This window comes from Mytilus trossulus, chromosome 7, assembly GCF_036588685.1.
Source record: "Mytilus trossulus isolate FHL-02 chromosome 7, PNRI_Mtr1.1.1.hap1, whole genome shotgun sequence".
Classification (NCBI taxonomy): domain Eukaryota; kingdom Metazoa; phylum Mollusca; class Bivalvia; order Mytilida; family Mytilidae; genus Mytilus; species Mytilus trossulus.
Window position 1 is genome coordinate 63,164,005 of NC_086379.1, and position 25,854 is coordinate 63,189,858.

Below are 25,854 nucleotides of genomic sequence, written 5' to 3' on the forward strand. Positions count from 1 at the left end.
CCACGCTAATTAAATCTGTTAATCTCTTATAATTAGCATGTTGATGTCATACATTACATTTTTTCTGTATTGAATTATGCTCACTGAAATTGAAGATATCGGAAGTAAGCATAATGCGGGAGGACAATTGCTATAGAAAATTACATAAAAAAGAATATGCAAAGCATAGGAACATGCATGCACTGCAAACATGTAAATGTAAAAAATAGTATGTTACTCAGTGTGGTAGCAAGTGTCACCTAGTACGAGAGTACGAAAAAATGATTCAGATGTACAGTTCAACACATATTTAATTTCGAATGTTCGCTTGTTCATTTTATCCATCTAATTATAATAATAAAAATTTGTAAAACTAAAACTAAAAGATTTCGATAAATGTTTGTTTAAATTTAACCCATTTGATTCAATAACATGTATTGCCAACTGGACCGTATGCGTATACTCATACGGTCCGACCGTACGCGTATGGTCGGGCCGTACGGGTATACGTATACGGTCAGGACTGTACGCGTACGGTCCAAATACTCATATGGTCTGGAACACGATTCTGTGATTAATTTTTACATGAAAAAAATATTGACAGTTTTGGACAATTTTTTTAAAAATTTGATAATTATTCTGATATTGCATATATAGGTACTATTCAAAGTCGATTTTTAAAACAAAACTATGAATAACTTTCTGTATACAGTCTTATGTTACATTTTAACTTACCTCATTGGAAACTCAAAGTGTAAGAAGTTCCAACACCATCTCGCACATTGTACTAAAACTAAAGAATCAAAAAGCTAAAAATACAGGCGCATGAAGAAACAAAATATATATGAAACATATGTTTTTATTAAAAGTGCAATAACAAATAACAATTGCGTCACGAATGACAGATTCAGACAAGAGTATGTACTAAGAGAGCTACCGATTGATATTTAGGGGGGGGGGGGGGGGGGGGGGGGGCTAGGATGAAAAAAATTGTCCTGCTTTTTTTAGCTGTAATCTCTGTCCTGCCTTTTTTATTTTTCACTCTATCCTGACTTTTTTTGCATAAATTGTCATCCTGACTTTTTTTTTAGCAAGTGTCACATCCTGCCATTTTTTTACTCAAAACTCCTGTCCTGCCTATTTTTTTCAAATTTCATTCTAGCCCCCCCCCCCCCCCTAAAAATCAAATGGTAGCTCCCTAACTATCGAGAGTAAACTTTATCGTCAGAGCCATGCTTATTCATTGACCTTTTGACTGCTTGGCCATCTGTGCTGACCTTTTTGTACATAACACAACAAGCCTACAACTGGCAACTAAACAAATTGGCATACAAAATACCTGTCTATTGATGAGGACATTACCGTTATACATAATCTGTCCAGTGGATATCGGATATCAGTATTGATTGAAACCCCGAACCGCACTGAAAACTGTCAAAATTGGTCAGTTGTTTTAAATCATAGATTTTGTCTTTACATTTCTAGTCAGTCAAGTATGTACCACCTATAGAATCATATTCAAAACAGTGTGGTCCTGGCCATTGATTGACGACCTAAATTATCCCATTGACTGGGACAGATTAGGTGAACGTTTGTCGGTAACAATCACTGCTCACTATGTACGTGTTAAAGACACTGAATCTGTGTGGTCACCAAAGGTTCTCAACTCCTAAATAAAGCAATTCGATAAAACAAATCCAGAATAATACGATGTGTTGATTTATATCAATAATATAAATCAAAACATAAAGGTTATTCCTGAATAATTTCGAATTATTTTATTATTAAAGGCGTTAAGAACCTTTGGTGACCCCACAGTTTAAATTCTATAATAAGTAAGAAGTGAGCAATGGTCGTTACAGACAAACGTTCACCTAATCTGTCCCAGTCAATGGGATAATTTAGGTCGTCAATCAATGGCCAGGACCACACTGTTTTGAAAATGATTCTATACTAAAACGGATGTTGCAAGCCGTTCCTCATCAAACTGAACTGCCGCGGTTCTATCAAAACTTTTTTGGTGAGTTTCCTGTCAAACTTATTTTGTTGTTGCGTTTTCTTTTTCTTTCTTTCCAAAGTTCTAGTTTTGAGTACTATACTTGTATAAATGATGAATGAAATTCACAAAAATGCTTCGTTTCTTTTAAACCGTTTGTGTTTACGTATTCTGTCAAACGTGGTATGCTGTTGGATATACAAACATCCTAGTTTGAGTGTTAATGCAAGATGAAGATAATCGAAGAGTCTCGTGACTCTTGTGCACGGAAATCGACATCATACGTTTTTGTCCACATTTGTCAATATAAAAAAGAAACGTAGATGTTGTATGATTGCTAATGTGACAAATATCCACCATGGACGAATTGATATCAATAGAACCAATTGGAACATTAAACGATCAGCAAAACATATACCGTATAGTCAGTCCATACATGCATGCATGTTTGTTAATTTTTGGTTTCTGTCCAATACCTGCCAAGAGGACTAACAACAAGTAGGAAGGTTGTCTTATTGATGATTTTACCTACGTTTAGCAAAGATCGTAAGTGTGGCTTATATTTAATCTGTAAATAATTTAAACATTGATATACATAAATCGTTAAAATCGGATAAAAAGTCAACATATTTTAAAATTTTGGTGAACTTTCTTTGTATTGCTCGTGTGTCATGGACTTTTCAAATATTATTGTAGAACTTGCATGACATGCACGAGTTTGAATTTGGCTAATTTCTATTGCTAGGTTTCATCTGCAGCTACTATAACACAATGTGTCATAGAAGTTTCAGACCGTTTAAATTGACCACAGGAAACAGCATTATACATTGTTTTCAACGGTGTCTGATTTCGACGACATGTTCTCTGTATGAGTGGACGGATTCTTTCTAAAAGAACAACGTAAACTCACTGTAACTCTTAGAAGACGATGTTAACGATGTCCTTTTAAGATTTTGATTTTATGAATTCTCGTGGTATGAATTTCAAAACGACTGTTCTTTCTTTCATTGTTGGTAATATATGTGTTAGTGTCACCTTATTGAGTGTTTTCCTCGTTGTACATGTTTTTATGCAATGAAATCTCTGATGTCTGTGAGAGTAATATTTGTGTGTAAATAGTATTTATTTTATGAAACAGGAATGTAAATTTCTTCGGACTATAATTTTCTACATAAATAGACAGTTATTGTTGAAGTTTAAGATAGGGAGTGGTATTCCAATGTGACGTTGTTTATAAAACTAACAAGTTGAGTGGTTGTCCTTTTTTGACTTTTTGATGGATTTATGGATCTATGGTTGAACAGTTGTTAAACTCATTTATTTGTAAATTTATATGACGTTTTTCGGGTATAAGCACCACAGTATTTTTATAAGAATCTGGAATGTTTCTTTAAGATTTTCACTAAAGTACAATACAAGCTTATTCCTGCATTTCAAAGGGTCATGTCTAACTGTAGGGTTTACGATGTAAGTAGAAGAAATGTACTCAATCTTCTTACTTCTTACCTTATCAGAATGTAAAATGAAAATGCATAATAACAACAGGTAACGGTCTTACAGATTGCTCTCAACTTTGTATGAGGTATAAATTATATTTTTTTGTCGAGCCTACAACTTTTGTTGCAGAAAGCTCGACATAGGGATACTGATGCGGCGGCGGTGTTAGCTAACTTCTTAAAAGCTTTATATTTTAGAAGGTGGAAGACCAGGATGCTTCATACTATGTATATATATCCCTCATGTAAAGAAGTTTCCGTCAGTCACATGTCCAATGTCCTTGACCTCATTTTCATGGTTCAGTGACTACTTGAAAAAAAGTTAAATATTGTTTGTAATGTTAAATTCTCTCTTATTATAAGTATTAGAATAACTATATTTGGTATTGCGTACCTTATTCAACATATTTTATTTGCAATAGTAGCAAAAGGGATTGGACATAAGTAATAACAACATTAGAGACATCCTCTCCCAATATAAATATAAACACAATATACATTAGATAATGACAAAAAAAAAACATAATAGCCTACGCATGTAATACATACTACATCGAAAATTAGAAAGAAAAAGAAAAAAATACAATATAATAAGGAATAATAATGAAAAAACTGGACTGGAGTGAAGGGTTGTAAAGTAGAAATTTAGAAGTTAATTGATTGTTTTAAATCTATGTGTTATTCTGATATAAGATTGTACGGACTCAGAAATGTCTTTGTTTTGCTGAAAAGAAAGGTCACCGTCACCAGCTCGACGCTCAATATATATAGCATATCTTTCTATTTTTGAAAACAGTATTTTTCTTGCTTCGTTGTGAAAAGCGCACTCTACAAAATAGTGTATACTATCCTCAACCGGGTGGCCACCGCAGCATGCGGGACTGGATTTAATATAAACACGATGTTAATCTGAATTTAAAGAACTGCACATATTTCTCAAACGTGTATGAATGATATTAAGTTTTCTATCCCCACAACTAAAATAGGAAGGCTGTATTAATTTGGACTTTATCGTTTTCGTTTAAAAATATTAATGTACGTACCTTGCAAGGTCCTCATCCCCGTCACACAGTTTTCAACTGACCTCGACCTCATTTCATGGATCAGTGAACAGTGATCATATTCGGTGTATAGAAACAATGTAAGGTGTACATGTCCAACTGGCAGGTGTCATCTGAACTTGACCTCATTTTATTGGTTCAGGGGTTATAGTTAAGGTTTTGTGCTTTTTAGGTCTGTTTTTCTTATACAGTATGCAACAGGTCTTCTATAATTGGTGTATGGAATGATTGTAAGGTGTACATGTCTAGCTGGCAGGTGTCATCTGACCTTGATCTCATTTGCATGGTCCAGTGGTCAAAGTTAAGTTTTTTAGTTTTGATCTTTTTTTTCTAATACTATATGCAAAAGGTCAACTATATCTGTATGGAAATATTTTATAATCTATATATCAGACGTGCAGGTTTTATTTGACCTTGACCTAATTTTCACGGTTCATTGCTCAGTGTTAATTTTTTTGTGTTTTGATCTGTTTTTCTTAAACTATGAGCAATAGATCAACTGTATTTGTTCTATGGAAGGATTTTTAGCTGTACACGCTTGCCTGGCATGGCTCATCTGACCTTGACCGGTTAATGTTAAGTTTATAAGACAGTTGTAATAAAGCTTTATATTTAGGACTATCAACATAATATCAATGATTAGTAAAGAAGACGAGACATTTCAGTGTGTGCACTCTTTTCATGTACATGTACTACTTGTATTATAATTACCATTATTAAGGCCAAGTGTTTTACTTCACTGATATTGTGTGTACTCGCCTTCTATATATGTTTAGTTATTTCAATTATGGATATAAGAGGGAAGATTAAGATGTCAAATCTAATTCTTGGGCGAGCACAGAGTTGGTCAAGTTTGCCTTCATTGTGCATATAAAGTAAACCTTGCATTGTATTACATATTAAGATCGTATTTTGAACTGAGTTATCTCCACTTGTTAAGTAAACCTTGCATTGTATTACATATTTAGATCGTATTTTGAACTGAGTTATCTCCACTTGTTAAGTAAACCTTGCAGCATTGTATTACATATCTAGATCGTATTATGAACTGAGTTATCTCCATTTATTCACAATCATTATCTATGTTGGTCAGATGGTTCGTGCTTCTTTAAGCAACTTGTATAATTTTAAATAAAATTGTTCTTGACACGTATTGTATTACACCACCATATTTAGTTTGTAAATTGAATGTCTCTGTATATATTAATTATAAAGTGCATTATATGGTCATGGGTATGATCTAAAAAAAACGTTAACCTCATTGCACTATGTTTTGTGGACTCATAAAAGACTGGTAGAAAATATGGCTGGAATAAAGCTGACCAGCCACAATAGAAATTGGGATACGATTTCACTTTATGCAATCTTTACCCAAAAAACTAGATACACTCGTTTTCTTGCATGTCCCTGTTCTTATTTAAGAACCCCATCAGTTTGGTATTTTTTAATGATTTTTTGTCATGTTTGGTAAGGTTAATCAAAGCCGTGACATGTATAGTATACTGTATATTTCTCTAGACTCTGGTCGATTTATTTCTTGACTAATTGACATATTGTTTAAACACTGTTTGTGTAGACAATTCACTAACTACTTGATGTTTCTTGTTTCTTTTTGCTGTGATGCTGTCATCATTGGCATATTCCACACACCTTGTCTTGATCATTATTGCATTAGGTAATGGCTAAAACGTTCAAATAATTTTGATTGATTGGTTGGTTGATTGAAGTTTAATGTCTCTATCAACAGTTTTGTGTTATTTCAGGGCAGTCAGTGTTTTGAAGGAAGCTGGAGTGCCCAGAAAGAACCTCCCCTTCAGTAGAAATGCTGTTAATCCTAGTCCATTTAGATCTACTTTGAGATCCCAACACATACAAACTTTAAAACAATCTTTATTTCATTGATATTTACAAACCATTTTCAAATATTTAATGCTCACAAAACAATGCTGTTAAAAACATTCAGAAATAAATTGATAAAATATACATTTTCAGACTGAAAATTGCATAACTTGACAGATATTTGGTTGCAATAACTGTGTTTAATCATTTAGCTCTCCATACTGTTTGTGTATTATAATGACTAATTAACCACTTTTGTGCATTACTAACATATTAAAGGGCAAAAATAAAAAAGTCCATTTGATGCATTTGTTTGACAAAGGCTTCCCCTGCTATAATTTTACTTTTGTATAAAAATGAGTTATATTCAATATATCCATAAAATTGAAAATGGAAATGGGGAATATGTCAAAGAGGCAACAACCCGACCAAAGAGCAGACAACAGTGGAAGGCCATGGATGACTCTTCAAGGCAGCAAGAAAATCATGCACCAGTAGGTGGTCCTCAGTTAGCCCCTATATAAATCCAGTTTGAAAATGTACTTTTACCAATTTGTTTCTAAAAGACTACACTAAATATGGCACATATGCAATATAACATGATGTGGAATGAAATCTTACATTAATTATGAGACAGATACTAATACATGATCATGTTACATCTTATAAATAGGCATTCAACAATATGCTGTTCCATAAACAATGATAAAAGACGTGTTCATTATGATTCAAAATACATATATAAAAAAAAAGAGTAAGGCAGATTAGCAACATCAGTCATCTTCTGTGGTTCTACCAGGATGACTGGTCATACATTTAGGTATATCAGTAAGACAAATATTTACAAGAAAATCATGAGGCTAGAACAGTTATTTTTCAATATCATTTTGATATCAGCGCAAAAGATCTTTTCTACAACTTCATTGACATTTGAAAAAAACCCAAAACAATAGTCTAATTTTTATAAAAACTTACTTTTTTATGTAATAATGTAGTGACTGAATTGTTTGTAATACTGTTCTGAAAATCACTTGACCTGCTAAAAAGCAGGTGCTAGAATAAAACTTACAATTTTCAAAAGCATAAAAAGCAAATATTGAAGCAAGATACATTATAAATTACCATTATTTTTTTTTTTTACCTTTATAGCAAAAAAATAACACATAAACAATAAAACTTAACAAAATAACATTTAATTTTGATTTTAAAGGGAAAATTGCACTTTGATAAATAAATAAATGCAAAAACAAATATATGATAATATTTAGCCTCCTCAAATAAAAACAGCACCTATAACTTTATTGTGACACATTAAAGTAATTCCTCTCAACTATTTACAAGATTTTTTGTTTCTGACACTTTAAAAGTTTCTTAGAAAAAGGGTTTTTCAAACTGGGGAATATCATTTTATTTTTTAATCTGAATAACAGCTTTCCTTTCAAAATTGAATTTTAATCTTTTTAAAACTTATCCTATCGCAATTTTAGCTATCTTAAAATCATTTAAAAATGTTCATTTATTCTTTCACTTTTATTAAATCATTTCTGTACCATGTATACATAAATGTGCAGTTTATAAATAAAATGAAGAATCATGCTGAGCATAGGATAATACATCAGTTATGTGTCAACCAAGAAATACTGAAAATGTGTATATTAGAAGCAAAAAAAAACAACAAATGCTGTAGTGTACTTCAACACAGGTAAAACACAGTAAAGACCTAACGGCTTGGTATTTTGAAACGGATTGTGTTACAATCAATTACAAATACAAGCCTTTCTTTTGTGCTAAAGACTTGTTCTTGACGGAAACACATGCATACTATATAATGACAGTAAAGTTTGCTGTAAAAATAGTTTTTGTTAAATACTGTATCTTGATGATAATACATTACATTTCAGTCAAATAAGACAACAATGAGCAATATTTAATTATATAGATATATATATGGCAAATAATTATTATTTATAAATAAGTATAGGCACCTTACCAGCAATGGGTAAACAAACAAATAAACAAGTACATCTCGTAAATATACAATATTCAAGTGTAGGTCTTTGACCAAATCTAGTGAAAAATTCTAGAAAAAACAATAAGAACTCTCAACTGAAAGATCAATAAATATTTACCATTCAATTTTATCTAGATATGTACTAGTCTCATGCTTTTCTTAAAAGAACCCAATACTTGCAGATTTTTTTGAAAAATTAACATCAGATATTTGAGCAGAAAAATAAATCAGAAGAAAATGTAGCTAGCAAACTTTCAATTTTTGGGGAACAAATGGATTCCATTTAATATGAAATTTTGACAAACTCAATGCAGTTCTTAATGTTATTCAAAATAAAATGGTAAAAACTAAACTGTGATGAAAAACTATGTGTAAAAAGTATGTTATGATACAAGTATGGAATGTACCACTTACTTTCTAATGAAAGATCATTATATCGCCAAAATATAACACTTTCATCCATTCCAATGTTTCACTGGGTACAATTTAAGATTGTCATTTGAGGAGGTATGTTATTGAGGATGTAGTATGCTTTTGATGTCAATTGGACATGATGGAGGTTCTTTGTGGATGCCTGGGTGCATGAATGGGATGGGTGGTGCATTTCAAGTCTCAAGAGTTACAATTTAAAATTATCATAAAGTAATATATACTGTTCATGATGTTGGTCAGTAAACACTGCATTTCAACTCAGATAGACAAATTATGAATGAAAAATGGTGAAACATATATATATATATAATGTAACAAACAATGAAATCTTTCACATTGTATGATATGATGACTGAACACACAATGGTTTTCATGTGTTTGATTGATGAATAAACAAAACTAATAAACAATTACAATGTTACATTTAACAATTACAATATTATAATAAACAATTACAATGTGACAATAAATAATTACAATGATATATAAACAATTACAATGTTATAATAAACAATTACAATGTTACAATAAATAATTACAAAGTTACAATATCATCAGATTTGCCTTGAATGGTCAGATTTCAGGAAGAATCTAAAAGTTTGTCTTTTCCTGAATCTTTCTCTCTCAATACTGGCTTGTCATTAAATTAAGAACACTTTGTCTATTTGCTGTTAAGGCATAACATGTATAATACACTGATCACCTACCATACACACATCCTATAGTGTCACAAGGCACATACATTGTGGAAAGACTTGGCAATGTGAACAGAATTTATAAATACTTTTATTTTTCATAATATATCCATGTTTTTTTTTAGCTATATCAACTTCGTTTTAACATATATATGTAGATATTTGACATATGTTAATATATATCACTCATCAAGATAACAGGTAACCATCAATCATTCTGTATCTAGGAATAACATTGGTGTTTTAAACATGTACAGTAGCTCTGTTGAGTCATGTATGTACAGTAGCTCTGTTGAGTCATGTATGTACAGTAGCTCTGTTGAGTCATGTATGTACAGTAGCTCTGTTGAGTCATGTATGTTTGTTGGAAACAAACATTTTCACAATCTCTCTTTTCTTCATATTTTGAAATTGCATTTGTTGATTAATTGGCAAGCAAAATCACATTTTTTCAGTTTCATTTCAAAATAAATGTTTGACTGAGGCCATAGGTTTTATGAAACAGTTTTTACCTAATAGATTATGTGGCGTGATTTTTGTTCAACATTTCATTATCAGCTTATTTTCTGATAAAAGTAATCTTCCTTTTATATTTCACCAGTCTCTTAATTCTGTTTCGTTTGATTTTTTAATGAAAACTGTCTCTTCTTGGTTTAATTTGGAGTTTCTTATATTGTCATTTCGGAACCATCTGTTCCTTACATGAATAATGTTTTCCATTTCTTGTCTGGTAAGAAATTACTTTGAGAAAACACATTGTGTTTCAAATCAGCTAACAATTGGCTGACTCATCAACTGGATTATTTCTGAAGTTGTTATTCTCGTTTCCCTATTCAGAAAAAAGAATCTGAGAAGTCACTCTTGTTAGATATAGGACTATCATTCTTATGAAGTGAGTCCTCCTTGTACTGGCTAATACTTGAGCTTGGAGAGGAGTCCTTAGGATTAGAGTCCACTCTATATTTACTTATACTTGAGTTAGGGGAGGAGTGGTGTGTATCATCTCGGTATTGACTCAGACTAGACCCAGGTGATGAATCATGCCAACTCTTGTTACTTTCAATCTGCAAAAAATTAAAAAAATGTAATTTACAACAAAAATTTTGACACAGGATGGTTAAAGTGTTATATCAAGGTTTGCTTTTTTTAATAGTTATTTTCTTTTTAAACCATGATTATACCTAATAAAATTTAATAACAGTGTTCAAATTTTCACTGCAGTTGCACATATTTAATTTGTTGAAGGAATATAACTAACAGAAATGTCATGAAGGGTTCATTTAAACTTTTTCGTTAATATTCTGCAGGGAATGTATACATTAAATTTTTTATCAATGTTATTTTCTATAACATTTCCTTTTCTGATGAACCTCTTCCGTGGTCTTGAGGTAGCATGTTTGCTACCATTGTGGGTTATTATAGGTCTGAACCTTTGTCAGTTTTAATATGCTTTAAAAATTGATATTTGATGCTTCTCTGTAAGGCACTTGGCATAATCAATAAGGAGTAAGAGTAAAGACTTGTCAGCTCAGAGTCAGAATAATGTGTCCAGGTAGGGTGACATGTCTTCCAGTGGACTGTTACCATGTGAAGCAAGTTGAATATCCAGTTTTAACAATTCAATGTATTCTTCAGAATACTTTTAAGCCTTGTTACATATTTTATTTCCAGAAACGTATTTGATATTTAGAAATTAATATTTTTTTAGAAAGATTTGTTATAGCCTATCTCTCACCTCAAATTGTTGCTCATTTTTCATCTCCTGGGTTATTCTTAGTCTAAGTGGTCTTTTCAATGATGTTTCACTATACTTGGATAAGTCCTGTAAAGAAATTAAGGTTTCTAAACAGTTCTATAAATGACTGAATAAATGTATTATTAATGTAAATTATCGGGCCCTTTTATAGCTGACTATGCGGTATGGGCTTTGCTCATTGTTGAAGGCCATACAGTGACCTATAGTTGTTAATGTTTGTGTCATTTTGGTCTTTTGTGGATAGTTGTCTCATTGGCAATCATACCACATCTTCTTTTATATATACATGTATAAATTGTTTTACCATATATAAATTACATGCTTAAAATCATCAAAGATTTCTGCAATGTTAACTTCTTTGTATATCTGATGTTTCTGCTCATTCTGGCTATAGGTTACTCTCTGTCTTGATAATAGGCAAAAACCCAAAAATTCTTCAAAAAATGTCTTTAAGGGCAATAACTCAATTTAAAAGTGCTCAGACAGCTTTGAGGGGAATGGACAATAGGTAGATCTCAACAAATGAAATTGGTTGTCAGGTTTTCTTTTTTGATAGTAGGGCTCCAGATAACAGACAAAACTTGCATAGGTTTTTTGAAGTTAAACTGGATATTCAAATGAAGATTGAAGAGTTGTTGTCTCTTTTACACATTCCCCATTTCCATTCTCAATTTTATTATGGTCAAGTTCATTAAGTTTGCCCCATTAGTTTAAAAACAGAAGATATGTGTTACAGTTAATGGAGGACAACGGATACAAAGTGACAAGAAAAGCGCTAGCTCACTTGGCCATTAACAATAATGTTGACTTAAGCATATGAATATCTATATCCTTAAAGAAGACTGTCTCATATGCTTTCATTTCACACAATTTCTTTCATAATTTAATAACATGTTTACACATAGCCTCACCTATAGATTTGAATGACAAACTTTAAATCCAATAATCTAGTTAAACAATTATCAATGAACAACCTCCCCTCCTTCATACATAAGTTCAAAATATAGTCTTATGAATTGAGAGTTCATACTATACCCAAAGCTCTATAAATGACAGAATGGATATAGAAAAGCCTTGTAATATAATTTGACTAGACTAAGCAGAATTGCAAGTAAGAACTTAAATAATGATCTAAATATTTTGAAGTTTTAACTTAATTTTATTAGTACGGATTAAATATTGCCTTAATTTTATCATGCCCATTTTATATAAATCTTATTGTTTATCAGTGCTATATTTTCAAAATCTGTTTGTTTTAGAATTTTTAACAAGGGCTTTCATATTTTATTGTAAATACTTATATATGTGAATTTATATATGTTGTAAAGCGCTTAAGGTAATTTTAGTTTTATATAATGCGCTGTTATAAATGCTGTATGATAATAAATAAATAATAATAATAATTTAAATAATACTAAATAGGTTGTACATTGCTAATAATTACATTACATGATATAACATTATCACATCTTAGCTATATTATTGTATATTTATATCAATACTACCTCTATTACTCTAACTATAATATGTTAGTGTATATAAAAAAGATGTGGTATGATTGCCAAGGAGAAAACTCTCTAACAGAGACCAAATGACAGGGAAATAAAACAATGTAGACAGATGTCTCACAGCAAAAAAACCCTAACTGTAAAAGTATAAAGGCATACACTACATGAACGATTGTTGAGAATTATATTAATATCAATTTCCTTGAAAACCAATACCAGTCCTTACTACTTCTCTATTAGAGCAGTCATAAATAAATACTTTATTTTAGTACAATTTTATTTCCCTCCTGATTGATTCATCTTTCCAATATTTCCCCCTTGAAATAATATTTGAGCCTTAAAAATAACCTCTTGCAACTATAAAACAATGAAGAAGTGGTTTCAAGCATATTGCATGTCTTGTGATTGGACATTCTTACACTTATAGTTCTAAAAAACAGTTTGAAATGATTGCCTTCAACTACTTGACCTTCAAAATATACTGTCAACCTAGTGGTGTTTTCTTGGCATATAAATTTATTTCTCTGAAAAAGAATATTTTTACAGGGATTTCTATCTTCACTTGTCAAAAAGTCAAAATAGATGGTACTTATGAATGATGCTAAGTTTAATAATTGTTTGAATGAGTCTACTGATTTTGTAGCTTAAGGATGTACTTAAGTGAGGTTTTGGAAATTGGTGCAAAATGTTTGGACTCCTTGGTATTTTTCCATCAATACAGGGTAAAATATTTTGCCCCATAACACACATTTTTCTCTGTATAAAAGTCTTCAATAGGTCATAAAAGGCCATTTTCTAAAATTTAAGCAATTTCTTATTTGTTGTTCTTTCGATTTGAGACCCAAATAAAACCAATGCAAATGTAAGGTAAAAGTCTGAGTCAGTCTTTTTCAGCTTTTTTTTAAAACTCAAATATCTCGAAAAGGAGGTCTATTACCTATCAATATTTTTAGCTTATTTTGTTCCTTCACTGGTGCTCTTTCAAAATGGAGTATAAATTTTTATTTCTTGATTTTTTAAATTTCACCTAAGTACATCCTTAATATCATTGAATCTTTCTAGCAACTAAAACTATACAAGGCTTCTACACTAAAGTGTTGTGTTCAGCCACTTTTTTGGCACTGCTCTGTGTTTAACTAAAGAATTGCAATGTTTACTGTGGATTCATTTATTTTCGTGGGTACCAATTTTCGTGGATTAAGAAAAACTTGCATATTCGTGGATATTCAATTTCGTGGTTTTGCTGAAGACTGCATATACACCTATAGAAAAATTATCCTTCGTTGAATATTTAATTTCCTGGTTTGACTGTGCCCACGAAATCCACGAAAATTAGTATCCAACGAATAATAATGAATCCACAGTATCTCCATTTGACCTCAGGATTTAGATACCGTTTCATTGATAATCCTTTTTTTTTATTTTTCAAACTGAAATAAATAACTACCTTTCTCATCCAATTAAAAAAAAAAACCAAGAAAAGGGTATAACAAAACAAGCTAGACACTAGCAGATTCCAGTACCAGTAAACTAAGCAATAGCTGATCAATCAAATTTTGCATAATTTTAACATTCCAAAAAAAAAAATTAAATGAAGAGATTGTAGCATGCAGTTTTTTTTCTAGCAGAAACACACCTCCTCCCCATGCTGGTGTTATAAGTAAGCATGCAGTCCTCAGAGGTCTGAGAAATCTACCTCATGGTCAGGGAAGACTGGTCTCGCCCATATTGGGGCTGATGCTTGTCCTCTATGGTATGCAGTTGGATCAGACAGATCTGAGTCTGAATAAGCAGGATTATTTCTGAATTGTACTGTTCTTGGTAAACCTCTTGGATAAGTAACCACCTCCAATTCACGGTGAACTCTGTCCATATGTTGGTAGTTATGGGGTGTTTCTTTTCTTTTCTTTTGGTTAGACCTTCTGCAAAAACAAAAAGTTATTAGTATTTCAGGAATTTCAAAAATTTAGAAAGGCAGAAATTCTAAAAATTTCACATTTTATGAACAAATTCTGCTTCATTGTTTAAAGTTATTGAGATGGGCAGAAATTTTAAAAATTTATCCCATCTAAAAAATATTTTCTCAAACATTATCAATTTAATAAATTAAAAGTCATTCTGTCCAGAACCCAACTTTAATAGGAAAATGTATTTTTCTAAGCCAGATCTAACCACTGCACATTCCGTCAGTTCTACCTTGGCTATACCCTTAGCAACACTACTTACCCTTTGGCAGCTTAAAACCTACAGCTAAAACTGATACAAATATACCCTGTCTGTCAGCTCCAATCCTATAAAACTTCCCACACCAATAACTAGGACTAACATCAAACTAAGATGCCCCCCTCCCACCTCCAATTTTCAATAAGACTAACCTTCTACAGACACCAACTACAATCATCAGGAGTATTATCAATACAAATGATGCTCCTCCGCCTGCCACAGCTATCAATAGGACTTACCTTCTACAGACACCAACTACAATCATCAGGATTATTATCAATACAAATGATGCTCCTCCGCCTGCCACAGCTATCAATAGGACTTACCTTCTACAGACACCAATTACAATCATCAGGAGTATTATCAATACAAATGATGCTCCTCCGCCTGCCACAGCTATCAATAGGACTTACCTTCTACAGACACCAATTACAATCATCAGGAGTATTATCAATACAAATGATGCTCCTCCGCCTGCCACAGCTATCAATGGGACTTACCTTCTACAGACACCAACTACAATCATCAGGATTATTATCAATACAAATGATGCTCCTCCGCCTGCCACAGCTATCAATAGGACTTACCTTCTACAGACACCAATTACAATCATCAGGAGTATTATCAATACAAATGATGCTCCTCCGCCTGCCACAGCTATCAATAGGACTTACCTTCTACAGACACCAATTACAATCATCAGGATTATTATCAATACAAATGATGCTCCTCCGCCTGCCACAGCTATCAATGGGACTTACCTTCTACAGACACCAACTACAATCATCAGGATTATTATCAATACAAATGATGCTCCTCCGCCTGCCACAGCTATCAATAGGACTTACCTTCTACAGACACCAACTAGAATGCCCCCTTCCCACCTCCAACTTTCAATAGGACTTACCTTCTACAGACACCAACTACAATCATCAGGATTATTATCAATACAAATGATGCTCCTCCGCCTGCCACAGCTATCAATGGGACTTACCTTCTACAGACACCAACTACAATCATCAGGATTATTATCAATACAAATGATGCTCCTCCGCCTGCCACAGCTATCAATAGGACTTACCTTCTACATACACCAACTACAATCATCAGGATTATTATCAATACAAATGATGCTCCTCCGCCTGCCACAGCTATCAATGGGACTTACCTTCTACAGACACCAACTACAATCATCAGGAGTATTATCAATACAAATGATGCTCCTCCGCCTGCCACAGCTATCAATAGGACTTACCTTCTACAGACACCAATTACAATCATCAGGAGTATTATCAATACAAATGATGCTCCTCCGCCTGCCACAGCTATCAATGGGACTTACCTTCTACAGACACCAACTACAATCATCAGGATTATTATCAATACAAATGATGCTCCTCCGCCTGCCACAGCTATCAATAGGACTTACCTTCTACAGACACCAATTACAATCATCAGGAGTATTATCAATACAAATGATGCTCCTCCGCCTGCCACAGCTATCAATAGGACTTACCTTCTACAGACACCAATTACAATCATCAGGATTATTATCAATACAAATGATGCTCCTCCGCCTGCCACAGCTATCAATGGGACTTACCTTCTACAGACACCAACTACAATCATCAGGATTATTATCAATACAAATGATGCTCCTCCGCCTGCCACAGCTATCAATAGGACTTACCTTCTACAGACACCAACTAGAATGCCCCCTTCCCACCTCCAACTTTCAATAGGACTTACCTTCTACAGACACCAACTACAATCATCAGGATTATTATCAATACAAATGATGCTCCTCCGCCTGCCACAGCTATCAATGGGACTTACCTTCTACAGACACCAACTACAATCATCAGGATTATTATCAATACAAATGATGCTCCTCCGCCTGCCACAGCTATCAATAGGACTTACCTTCTACAGACACCAACTACAATCATCAGGATTATTATCAATACAAATGATGCTCCTCCGCCTGCCACAGCTATCAATGGGACTTACCTTCTACAGACACCAACTACAATCATCAGGATTATTATCAATACAAATGATGCTCCTCCGCCTGCCACAGCTATCAATGGGACTTACCTTCTACAGACACCAATTACAATCATCAGGAGTATTATCAATACAAATGATGCTCCTCCGCCTGCCACAGCTATCAATGGGACTTACCTTCTACAGACACCAACTACAATCATCAGGATTATTATCAATACAAATGATGCTCCTCCGCCTGCCACAGCTATCAATAGGACTTACCTTCTACAGACACCAATTACAATCATCAGGAGTATTATCAATACAAATGATGCTCCTCCGCCTGCCACAGCTATCAATGGGACTTACCTTCTACAGACACCAACTACAATCATCAGGATTATTATCAATACAAATGATGCTCCTCCGCCTGCCACAGCTATCAATGGGACTTACCTTCTACAGACACCAACTACAATCATCAGGAGTATTATCAATACAAATGATGCTCCTCCGCCTGCCACAGCTATCAATGGGACTTACCTTCTACAGACACCAATTACAATCATCAGGATTATTATCAATACAAATGATGCTCCTCCGCCTGCCACAGCTATCAATAGGACTTACCTTCTACAGACACCAACTACAATCATCAGGAGTATTATCAATACAAATGATGCTCCTCCGCCTGCCACAGCTATCAATGGGACTTACCTTCTACAGACACCAATTACAATCATCAGGATTATTATCAATACAAATGATGCTCCTCCGCCTGCCACAGCTATCAATGGGACTTACCTTCTACAGACACCAACTACAATCATCAGGAGTATTATCAATACAAATGATGCTCCTCCGCCTGCCACAGCTATCAATAGGACTTACCTTCTACAGACACCAATTACAATCATCAGGATTATTATCAATACAAATGATGCTCCTCCGCCTGCCACAGCTATCAATGGGACTTACCTTCTACAGACACCAACTACAATCATCAGGATTATTATCAATACAAATGATGCTCCTCCGCCTGCCACAGCTATCAATAGGACTTACCTTCTACAGACACCAACTACAATCATCAGGATTATTATCAATACAAATGATGCTCCTCCGCCTGCCACAGCTATCAATAGGACTTACCTTCTACAGACACCAATTACAATCATCAGGATTATTATCAATACAAATGATGCTCCTCCGCCTGCCACAGCTATCAATGGGACTTACCTTCTACAGACACCAACTATGATGCCCCCCTCCCACCTCCAGCTATCAATAGGACTTACCTTCTACAGACACCAATTACAATCATCAGGATTATTATCAATACAAATGATGCTCCTCCGCCTGCCACAGCTATCAATAGGACTTACCTTCTACAGACACCAATTACAATCATCAGGATTATTATCAATACAAATGATGCTCCTCCGCCTGCCACAGCTATCAATAGGACTTACCTTCTACAGACACCAACTACAATCATCAGGATTATTATCAATACAAATGATGCTCCTCCGCCTGCCACAGCTATCAATGGGACTTACCTTCTACAGACACCAATTACAATCATCAGGAGTATTATCAATACAAATGATGCTCCTCCGCCTGCCACAGCTATCAATGGGACTTACCTTCTACAGACACCAACTACAATCATCAGGATTATTATCAATACAAATGATGCTCCTCCGCCTGCCACAGCTATCAATAGGACTTACCTTCTACAGACACCAACTACAATCATCAGGAGTATTATCAATACAAATGATGCTCCTCCGCCTGCCACAGCTATCAATAGGACTTACCTTCTACAGACACCAACTACAATCATCAGGATTATTATCAATACAAATGATGCTCCTCCGCCTGCCACAGCTATCAATGGGACTTACCTTCTACAGACACCAACTACAATCATCAGGATTATTATCAATACAAATGATGCTCCTCCGCCTGCCACAGCTATCAATAGGACTTACCTTCTACAGACACCAACTACAATCATCAGGATTATTATCAATACAAATGATGCTCCTCCGCCTGCCACAGCTATCAATGGGACTTACCTTCTACAGACACCAACTACAATCATCAGGATTATTATCAATACAAATGATGCTCCTCCGCCTGCCACAGCTATCAATGGGACTTACCTTCTACAGACACCAATTACAATCATCAGGAGTATTATCAATACAAATGATGCTCCTCCGCCTGCCACAGCTATCAATGGGACTTACCTTCTACAGACACCAACTACAATCATCAGGATTATTATCAATACAAATGATGCTCCTCCGCCTGCCACAGCTATCAATAGGACTTACCTTCTACAGACACCAATTACAATCATCAGGAGTATTATCAATACAAATGATGCTCCTCCGCCTGCCACAGCTATCAATGGGACTTACCTTCTACAGACACCAACTACAATCATCAGGATTATTATCAATACAAATGATGCTCCTCCGCCTGCCACAGCTATCAATGGGACTTACCTTCTACAGACACCAACTACAATCATCAGGAGTATTATCAATACAAATGATGCTCCTCCGCCTGCCACAGCTATCAATGGGACTTACCTTCTACAGACACCAATTACAATCATCAGGATTATTATCAATACAAATGATGCTCCTCCGCCTGCCACAGCTATCAATAGGACTTACCTTCTACAGACACCAACTACAATCATCAGGAGTATTATCAATACAAATGATGCTCCTCCGCCTGCCACAGCTATCAATGGGACTTACCTTCTACAGACACCAATTACAATCATCAGGATTATTATCAATACAAATGATGCTCCTCCGCCTGCCACAGCTATCAATGGGACTTACCTTCTACAGACACCAACTACAATCATCAGGAGTATTATCAATACAAATGATGCTCCTCCGCCTGCCACAGCTATCAATAGGACTTACCTTCTACAGACACCAATTACAATCATCAGGATTATTATCAATACAAATGATGCTCCTCCGCCTGCCACAGCTATCAATGGGACTTACCTTCTACAGACACCAACTACAATCATCAGGATTATTATCAATACAAATGATGCTCCTCCGCCTGCCACAGCTATCAATAGGACTTACCTTCTACAGACACCAACTACAATCATCAGGATTATTATCAATACAAATGATGCTCCTCCGCCTGCCACAGCTATCAATAGGACTTACCTTCTACAGACACCAATTACAATCATCAGGATTATTATCAATACAAATGATGCTCCTCCGCCTGCCACAGCTATCAATGGGACTTACCTTCTACAGACACCAACTATGATGCCCCCCTCCCACCTCCAGCTATCAATAGGACTTACCTTCTACAGACACCAATTACAATCATCAGGATTATTATCAATACAAATGATGCTCCTCCGCCTGCCACAGCTATCAATGGGACTTACCTTCTACAGACACCAACTACAATCATCAGGATTATTATCAATACAAATGATGCTCCTCCGCCTGCCACAGCTATCAATAGGACTTACCTTCTACAGACACCAATTACAATCATCAGGATTATTATCAATACAAATGATGCTCCTCCGCCTGCCACAGCTATCAATAGGACTTACCTTCTACAGACACCAACTACAATCATCAGGATTATTATCAATACAAATGATGCTCCTCCGCCTGCCACAGCTATCAATGGGACTTACCTTCTACAGACACCAATTACAATCATCAGGAGTATTATCAATACAAATGATGCTCCTCCGCCTGCCACAGCTATCAATGGGACTTACCTTCTACAGACACCAACTACAATCATCAGGATTATTATCAATACAAATGATGCTCCTCCGCCTGCCACAGCTATCAATAGGACTTACCTTCTACAGACACCAACTACAATCATCAGGAGTATTATCAATACAAATGATGCTCCTCCGCCTGCCACAGCTATCAATAGGACTTACCTTCTACAGACACCAACTACAATCATCAGGATTATTATCAATACAAATGATGCTCCTCCGCCTGCCACAGCTATCAATAGGACTTACCTTCTACAGACACCAACTACAATCATCAGGATTATTATCAATACAAATGATGCTCCTCCGCCTGCCACAGCTATCAATAGGACTTACCTTCTACAGACACCAATTACAATCATCAGGATTATTATCAATACAAATGATGCTCCTCCGCCTGCCACAGCTATCAATGGGAATGTATCTAAAATATAAACATCACAACATAACTTTCACTTCTTTAAAAACATAAATTATATTATATTTACATTCAATTGCCAAGAAAGTAAAGTTATCTGTTTTGTTCTCAATTACTTAATTGTTCATTTAATTTTAATCTATTTTACACTGTGTGCACTAAAGATAAGTAATATTTATGAGCTTAGATTTGTAAGAAAATTTTGGAAGCTGTCAATGTACTTAATTTCATTAAGCAAACCCATCTTTTTTATCTTACGTAATTTTCTGATGTTTAATATTGCTATAGTAACAAATTTTCTAAAATATACAATAATTATATAACATTTTGTAATTTAGGATAACAATAACTGAGATACAATTTAAAGGTATTTCTTTTATGTCCTTCTTTTTGTGTTGGTTTCCTTGCCATCATGTTTAAACCTTGGATGTATATTCTGTTACTTGGTGAATTTCTTGCAAATTCTTGTTTGAACTTTAATATTTGTTTTGCAATTTACAGACTTTTGACGAGCTGGATATGTATGAAAATCATGATGCATTTGGGAATTTTCCATATATCTGAACATTCTTAAGTATTGTACTGCCATTTATTGGTATTCAGTAGCATTATACATTGTAAACACTTAATGTAAGACTATCAGCTCTGGGAATTGTTTAACACTGACATACCACTACCTACATGTGGTAACACTTCCTACCTGAAGTTACTTGTTTACAGTGAAGGTAGACTATTTACCTGAGGTATCTTGTTTACACTGAGGTTCACCACTGTTGTCAATGATACAAGCATTGTATCCATAACATGCTCCAATACATTTATCTGTAAATAACATACTTATATTACTCCATGTTCATATTTTATACATAGACTTTCTAAAAGGTTCAACTGGAAGTTTTTGCTAATCTGGAACAAACTAAGTCTCCAAAATAATTTCATAAAAATTTAACTTATAGTTCCGTAATAGTAGTTGCACAACCTCTGTGTATGTGCAATCTTTTGATTCAAGGAATTCAAGGATCAAAAACTGTAGGAGGAGTTAATTACACAAAGGAGGTACCAAATCCTCCTTGCCTCCTGCCCATAGCTCTACATCACCATATTATAAGTTGTACCGACCATGGGAAAACCTCATGGGTAACAAGGTCGTAAAAAAACAAACTTTACATAATCTATATGATGTTTTTTTGTTTTCATCCAACCCACACAATAAAATACAATGAGAATAACTGGGAAATGTAGTGAAAGATTTTGGCACTTCAATACAGAATGATTCACAGCAAAAAACATCAGATCTTAGTAATTCTTGGAATAGAATTTTAGAAATCTCAATTAATGTAAATACTATTCCTTTAATGACATTTTGTACATACCCGTATTCGGACGAACCCCCCCTTGAAAACAAATAAGCACTGTTAAAGTCAACGTTCTGTTCGAATTGTGACTGTTAAAGTCGAGTTTGTAAGTCCAACATATCCCCCTTTGGAAATGCCTGGCTATGGGCCTGTTGTATCTGAATTCTATACATTTATAAATCTATTTCACAAAGTAAACACATCATTTTTCTATTTCAAATCCAGGTCAAAGAAGTATTCAAATTGCATTCCAACAATAAACTAAAAACCTAATCTTTCACAAAACAACATCAATCCCTGAATATTAGGCTCCTGACTTGGGACTACTTTTTTACAAGAAACTAAAACTTTGTAATTAGTTAGGAGAATAATAAATAGATTAAAAAAACTCACCAATACATGTTGTTCCATTTCCCTTGAAGCCAAATTTACATTGACATTCAAACGAGTCTGTAGTATCAGTACACTCAGCATTATCATCACAGTTATCCTGATGTATAGCACATTCATCTATCTCACCAGTGGAACATTTTCTTATATCCTTATCAAATTTAGTGCAGGGTATACAGTAGCTTTGACCTTGATAAGGTTGATGGTAACCTGGAGGACAAACTACACATTTCTCTGTTGTACTGTCATATTTATAATCTGGTGGACAGGAAACTGAAAGATTTAAATAATGGCAGTAAAAAAGGAGAAAATTGAGATACAAAATAGCAAGAGACAAAAATAAATTAATGTAATTAGATAAAAAAATCTGTCAAGTATACACATTATATATATATAATTATTTAGGACACTATTTCCACCAAAAATATTTTCAAATTAAAATGTATGCATAGAAAAACAATGTTTTCACTGCTTCATGATAGAATTAACACCCAACAAAATGTGAAGTAATAACCTATCAATTATTTAAGATTTACCCTCAAATGGTGTCACTATTTCTTCAGACATGAATATGTCAAATGATTTAGGCTCTGCCAAATATCATTTAATCTAAGTTTGAAACCAGATGCTCTGCAGTGCACAGCTTTATACGACTGCAGAGGTCGAACGCTGAACAGTTGGGGCAAGTATGGACACAACATTTAAGCTTGATACAGCTCTGAATTCGGATTGTGATTAAATAGTTGACACAACATAGGTGTCTGCCACAGAATGAATGTGGTCTAAGAACTTAAACTTAAAAACTTAAAAATTGTAAATTGGACATTTACCTATTATGGTCCAATATCCAAAATCTAAATACATGGTTAGATTCAGCATATCATAGAACCCCAAGAATTCAATTTCTGATGAAATCAAATAATGTTCAATATTAGACCCTTTAGAAATCAATGTGGACCAATTTGATAACCGGGTCCAAATATTAAAAATCTAAATACATGGTTAGATTCAGCATATTTAAAGAACCCCAGGTATTCAATTTTTGTTGAAATCAAACAAAGTATAATTTTTGATCCTTTGGATCTTAATGTAGACCTATTTGAAAACGGGACAATACTGTGCAATTGAATATTTCTTGCTATTGCGCAATATTGTGCAATTAGATATTTCTTGCTGTTGCGCAATACTGTGCAATTGAAGATTTCTGGCTATTGCACAATACTAAGTAATTGAAGATTTCTTGCTGTTGCGCTATACTGTGCAATTGAAAATTTCTTGCTATTGCACAATACCTAATATAATAATTTTGGACCCCGATTTGGACCACCTTGAAAATTGGGCCCATAATAAAAAATCTATGTTTAGATACAGCATATCAAAGAACCCCAAGAATTCAATTTTTGTTAAAATCAAGCAAAGTTTAATTTTGGACCCTTTGGACCTTGATGTAGACCAATTTGAAAACGGGTCCAAAAATTAAGAATCTGAATACACAGTTAGATTTGGCATATCAAAGAACCCCACTAATTCATTGTTTGATGAAATAAAACAAAGTTTAATTTTGGACCCTTTTGGCCCCTAATTTGTTGGGACCAAAACTCCCAAAATCAATCCAAGCATTCCTTTTGTGGTCATAAACCTTGTTTTAAAATTTCATAGATTTCTGTTCACTTATACTAAAGTTATTGTGCAAAAACCATGAAAAATGCTTATTTTGGGCCCTTTTTGGTGCCTATTTCCTAAACTGTTGGGACCAAAACACCCAAAATCAATCCCAACCTTCCTCCTTTTATGGTCCTAAAACTTGTGTTTCAATTTCATAGATTTCTAATCCCAAATGTCTTAGGACGCCGACGATGCCAACTTGATACCAATATACAACCAAATTTTTTTCAATTTTTGGGGTGGTATAAAAAGTTATATGGGATTTCACATAATTTAAGATCATGAATGTGTCCTTATTTTGATATTTGAAATTTTAATAAGAAACTTACCAACTGAACATTGTTGAACTGATGTTGCACCTTTATTGTGTGTACTATAACCATAAGGACAAGGCTGGCAAGTGTCCTGACTGTCATCAGATTTATATGTACCTTGAGCACAAAGTTCACATGTACCTGACACTGACAACTCTGTACCAGCTCTGCAGGAATCTGGAAGGGTTTTAAAGAATAAAGTTATCAATCAGTGAGGAAAAGGGCTAAATGTTCATGAATCATTATTAACTTTCTTAAAAATTAATTGAATTCGGGGTATGATTTTTTACACCATAGATCATATGTTGAAAACTTTCTTAAACAATGGTACGAACAATTGCTATTGCCGAAAATCCTTAAGTTTCTAATTTAATTTTCAGACTTAAATTGAAACTGAATATGGACTTCATTTGTATGAATTAATGCACATTATTTATCTGAGTAATTTTTGTAATAACAAACGATGATGCATTTCATTGTTTTAAAAATATTTATTTTTTAACACTAACTTTATTTGATTTTATTATCATGTTTCAGATATAACTTTCAGACAGAAAAAGTGGCCAATTTCATATATATAAAAAACAAAACAATAAATTTTCTTACTTTGGCAGTATGTCACTGAAGTAGATCCTGTATTCTCAGTTGTCTGCCCATTTCCACATGATTTACAAGTTGTCTTTCCTGTTTCATCTTGGTAGTAGCCTCTCTCACAGGGTTTACAGTCTGAGAGTGTCTTGTCATAAAAATTTCCAATGGTACAAGATTCTGTAATTGGAAATTAGTCCAATTTTTACTAAACTCTTCATCCTTTTTAATTCAGATAAAATAAACACTTAGAGAAGATTTTTGAAAACATTTACAATCATGGATGACGACAAACCATACCAAATTATTGTAATTCATCCAACTGGCCAAGTAA

General features: G+C 34.0%; 1 protein-coding gene across 1 annotated transcript in view; it reads right to left on the reverse strand.

The window, feature by feature from the left end:
* Positions 1-9,818: 9,818 nt before the first annotated feature.
* Positions 9,819-25,854, reverse strand: part of LOC134726590 (uncharacterized) — a 120,554-nt gene continuing 104,518 nt past the window's right edge. The window contains exons 67-74 of the mRNA XM_063590999.1: positions 25,539-25,700; positions 24,948-25,109; positions 22,957-23,226; positions 21,947-22,030; positions 21,127-21,214; positions 14,470-14,695; positions 11,245-11,331; positions 9,819-10,573 (exon numbers count right to left, since the gene is read on the reverse strand). Of these exons, the coding sequence (XP_063447069.1) occupies positions 10,343-10,573; positions 11,245-11,331; positions 14,470-14,695; positions 21,127-21,214; positions 21,947-22,030; positions 22,957-23,226; positions 24,948-25,109; positions 25,539-25,700 (1,310 nt within the window). The 3' untranslated portion in view covers positions 9,819-10,342. The remainder of the gene's footprint in view (positions 10,574-11,244; positions 11,332-14,469; positions 14,696-21,126; positions 21,215-21,946; positions 22,031-22,956; positions 23,227-24,947; positions 25,110-25,538; positions 25,701-25,854) is intronic.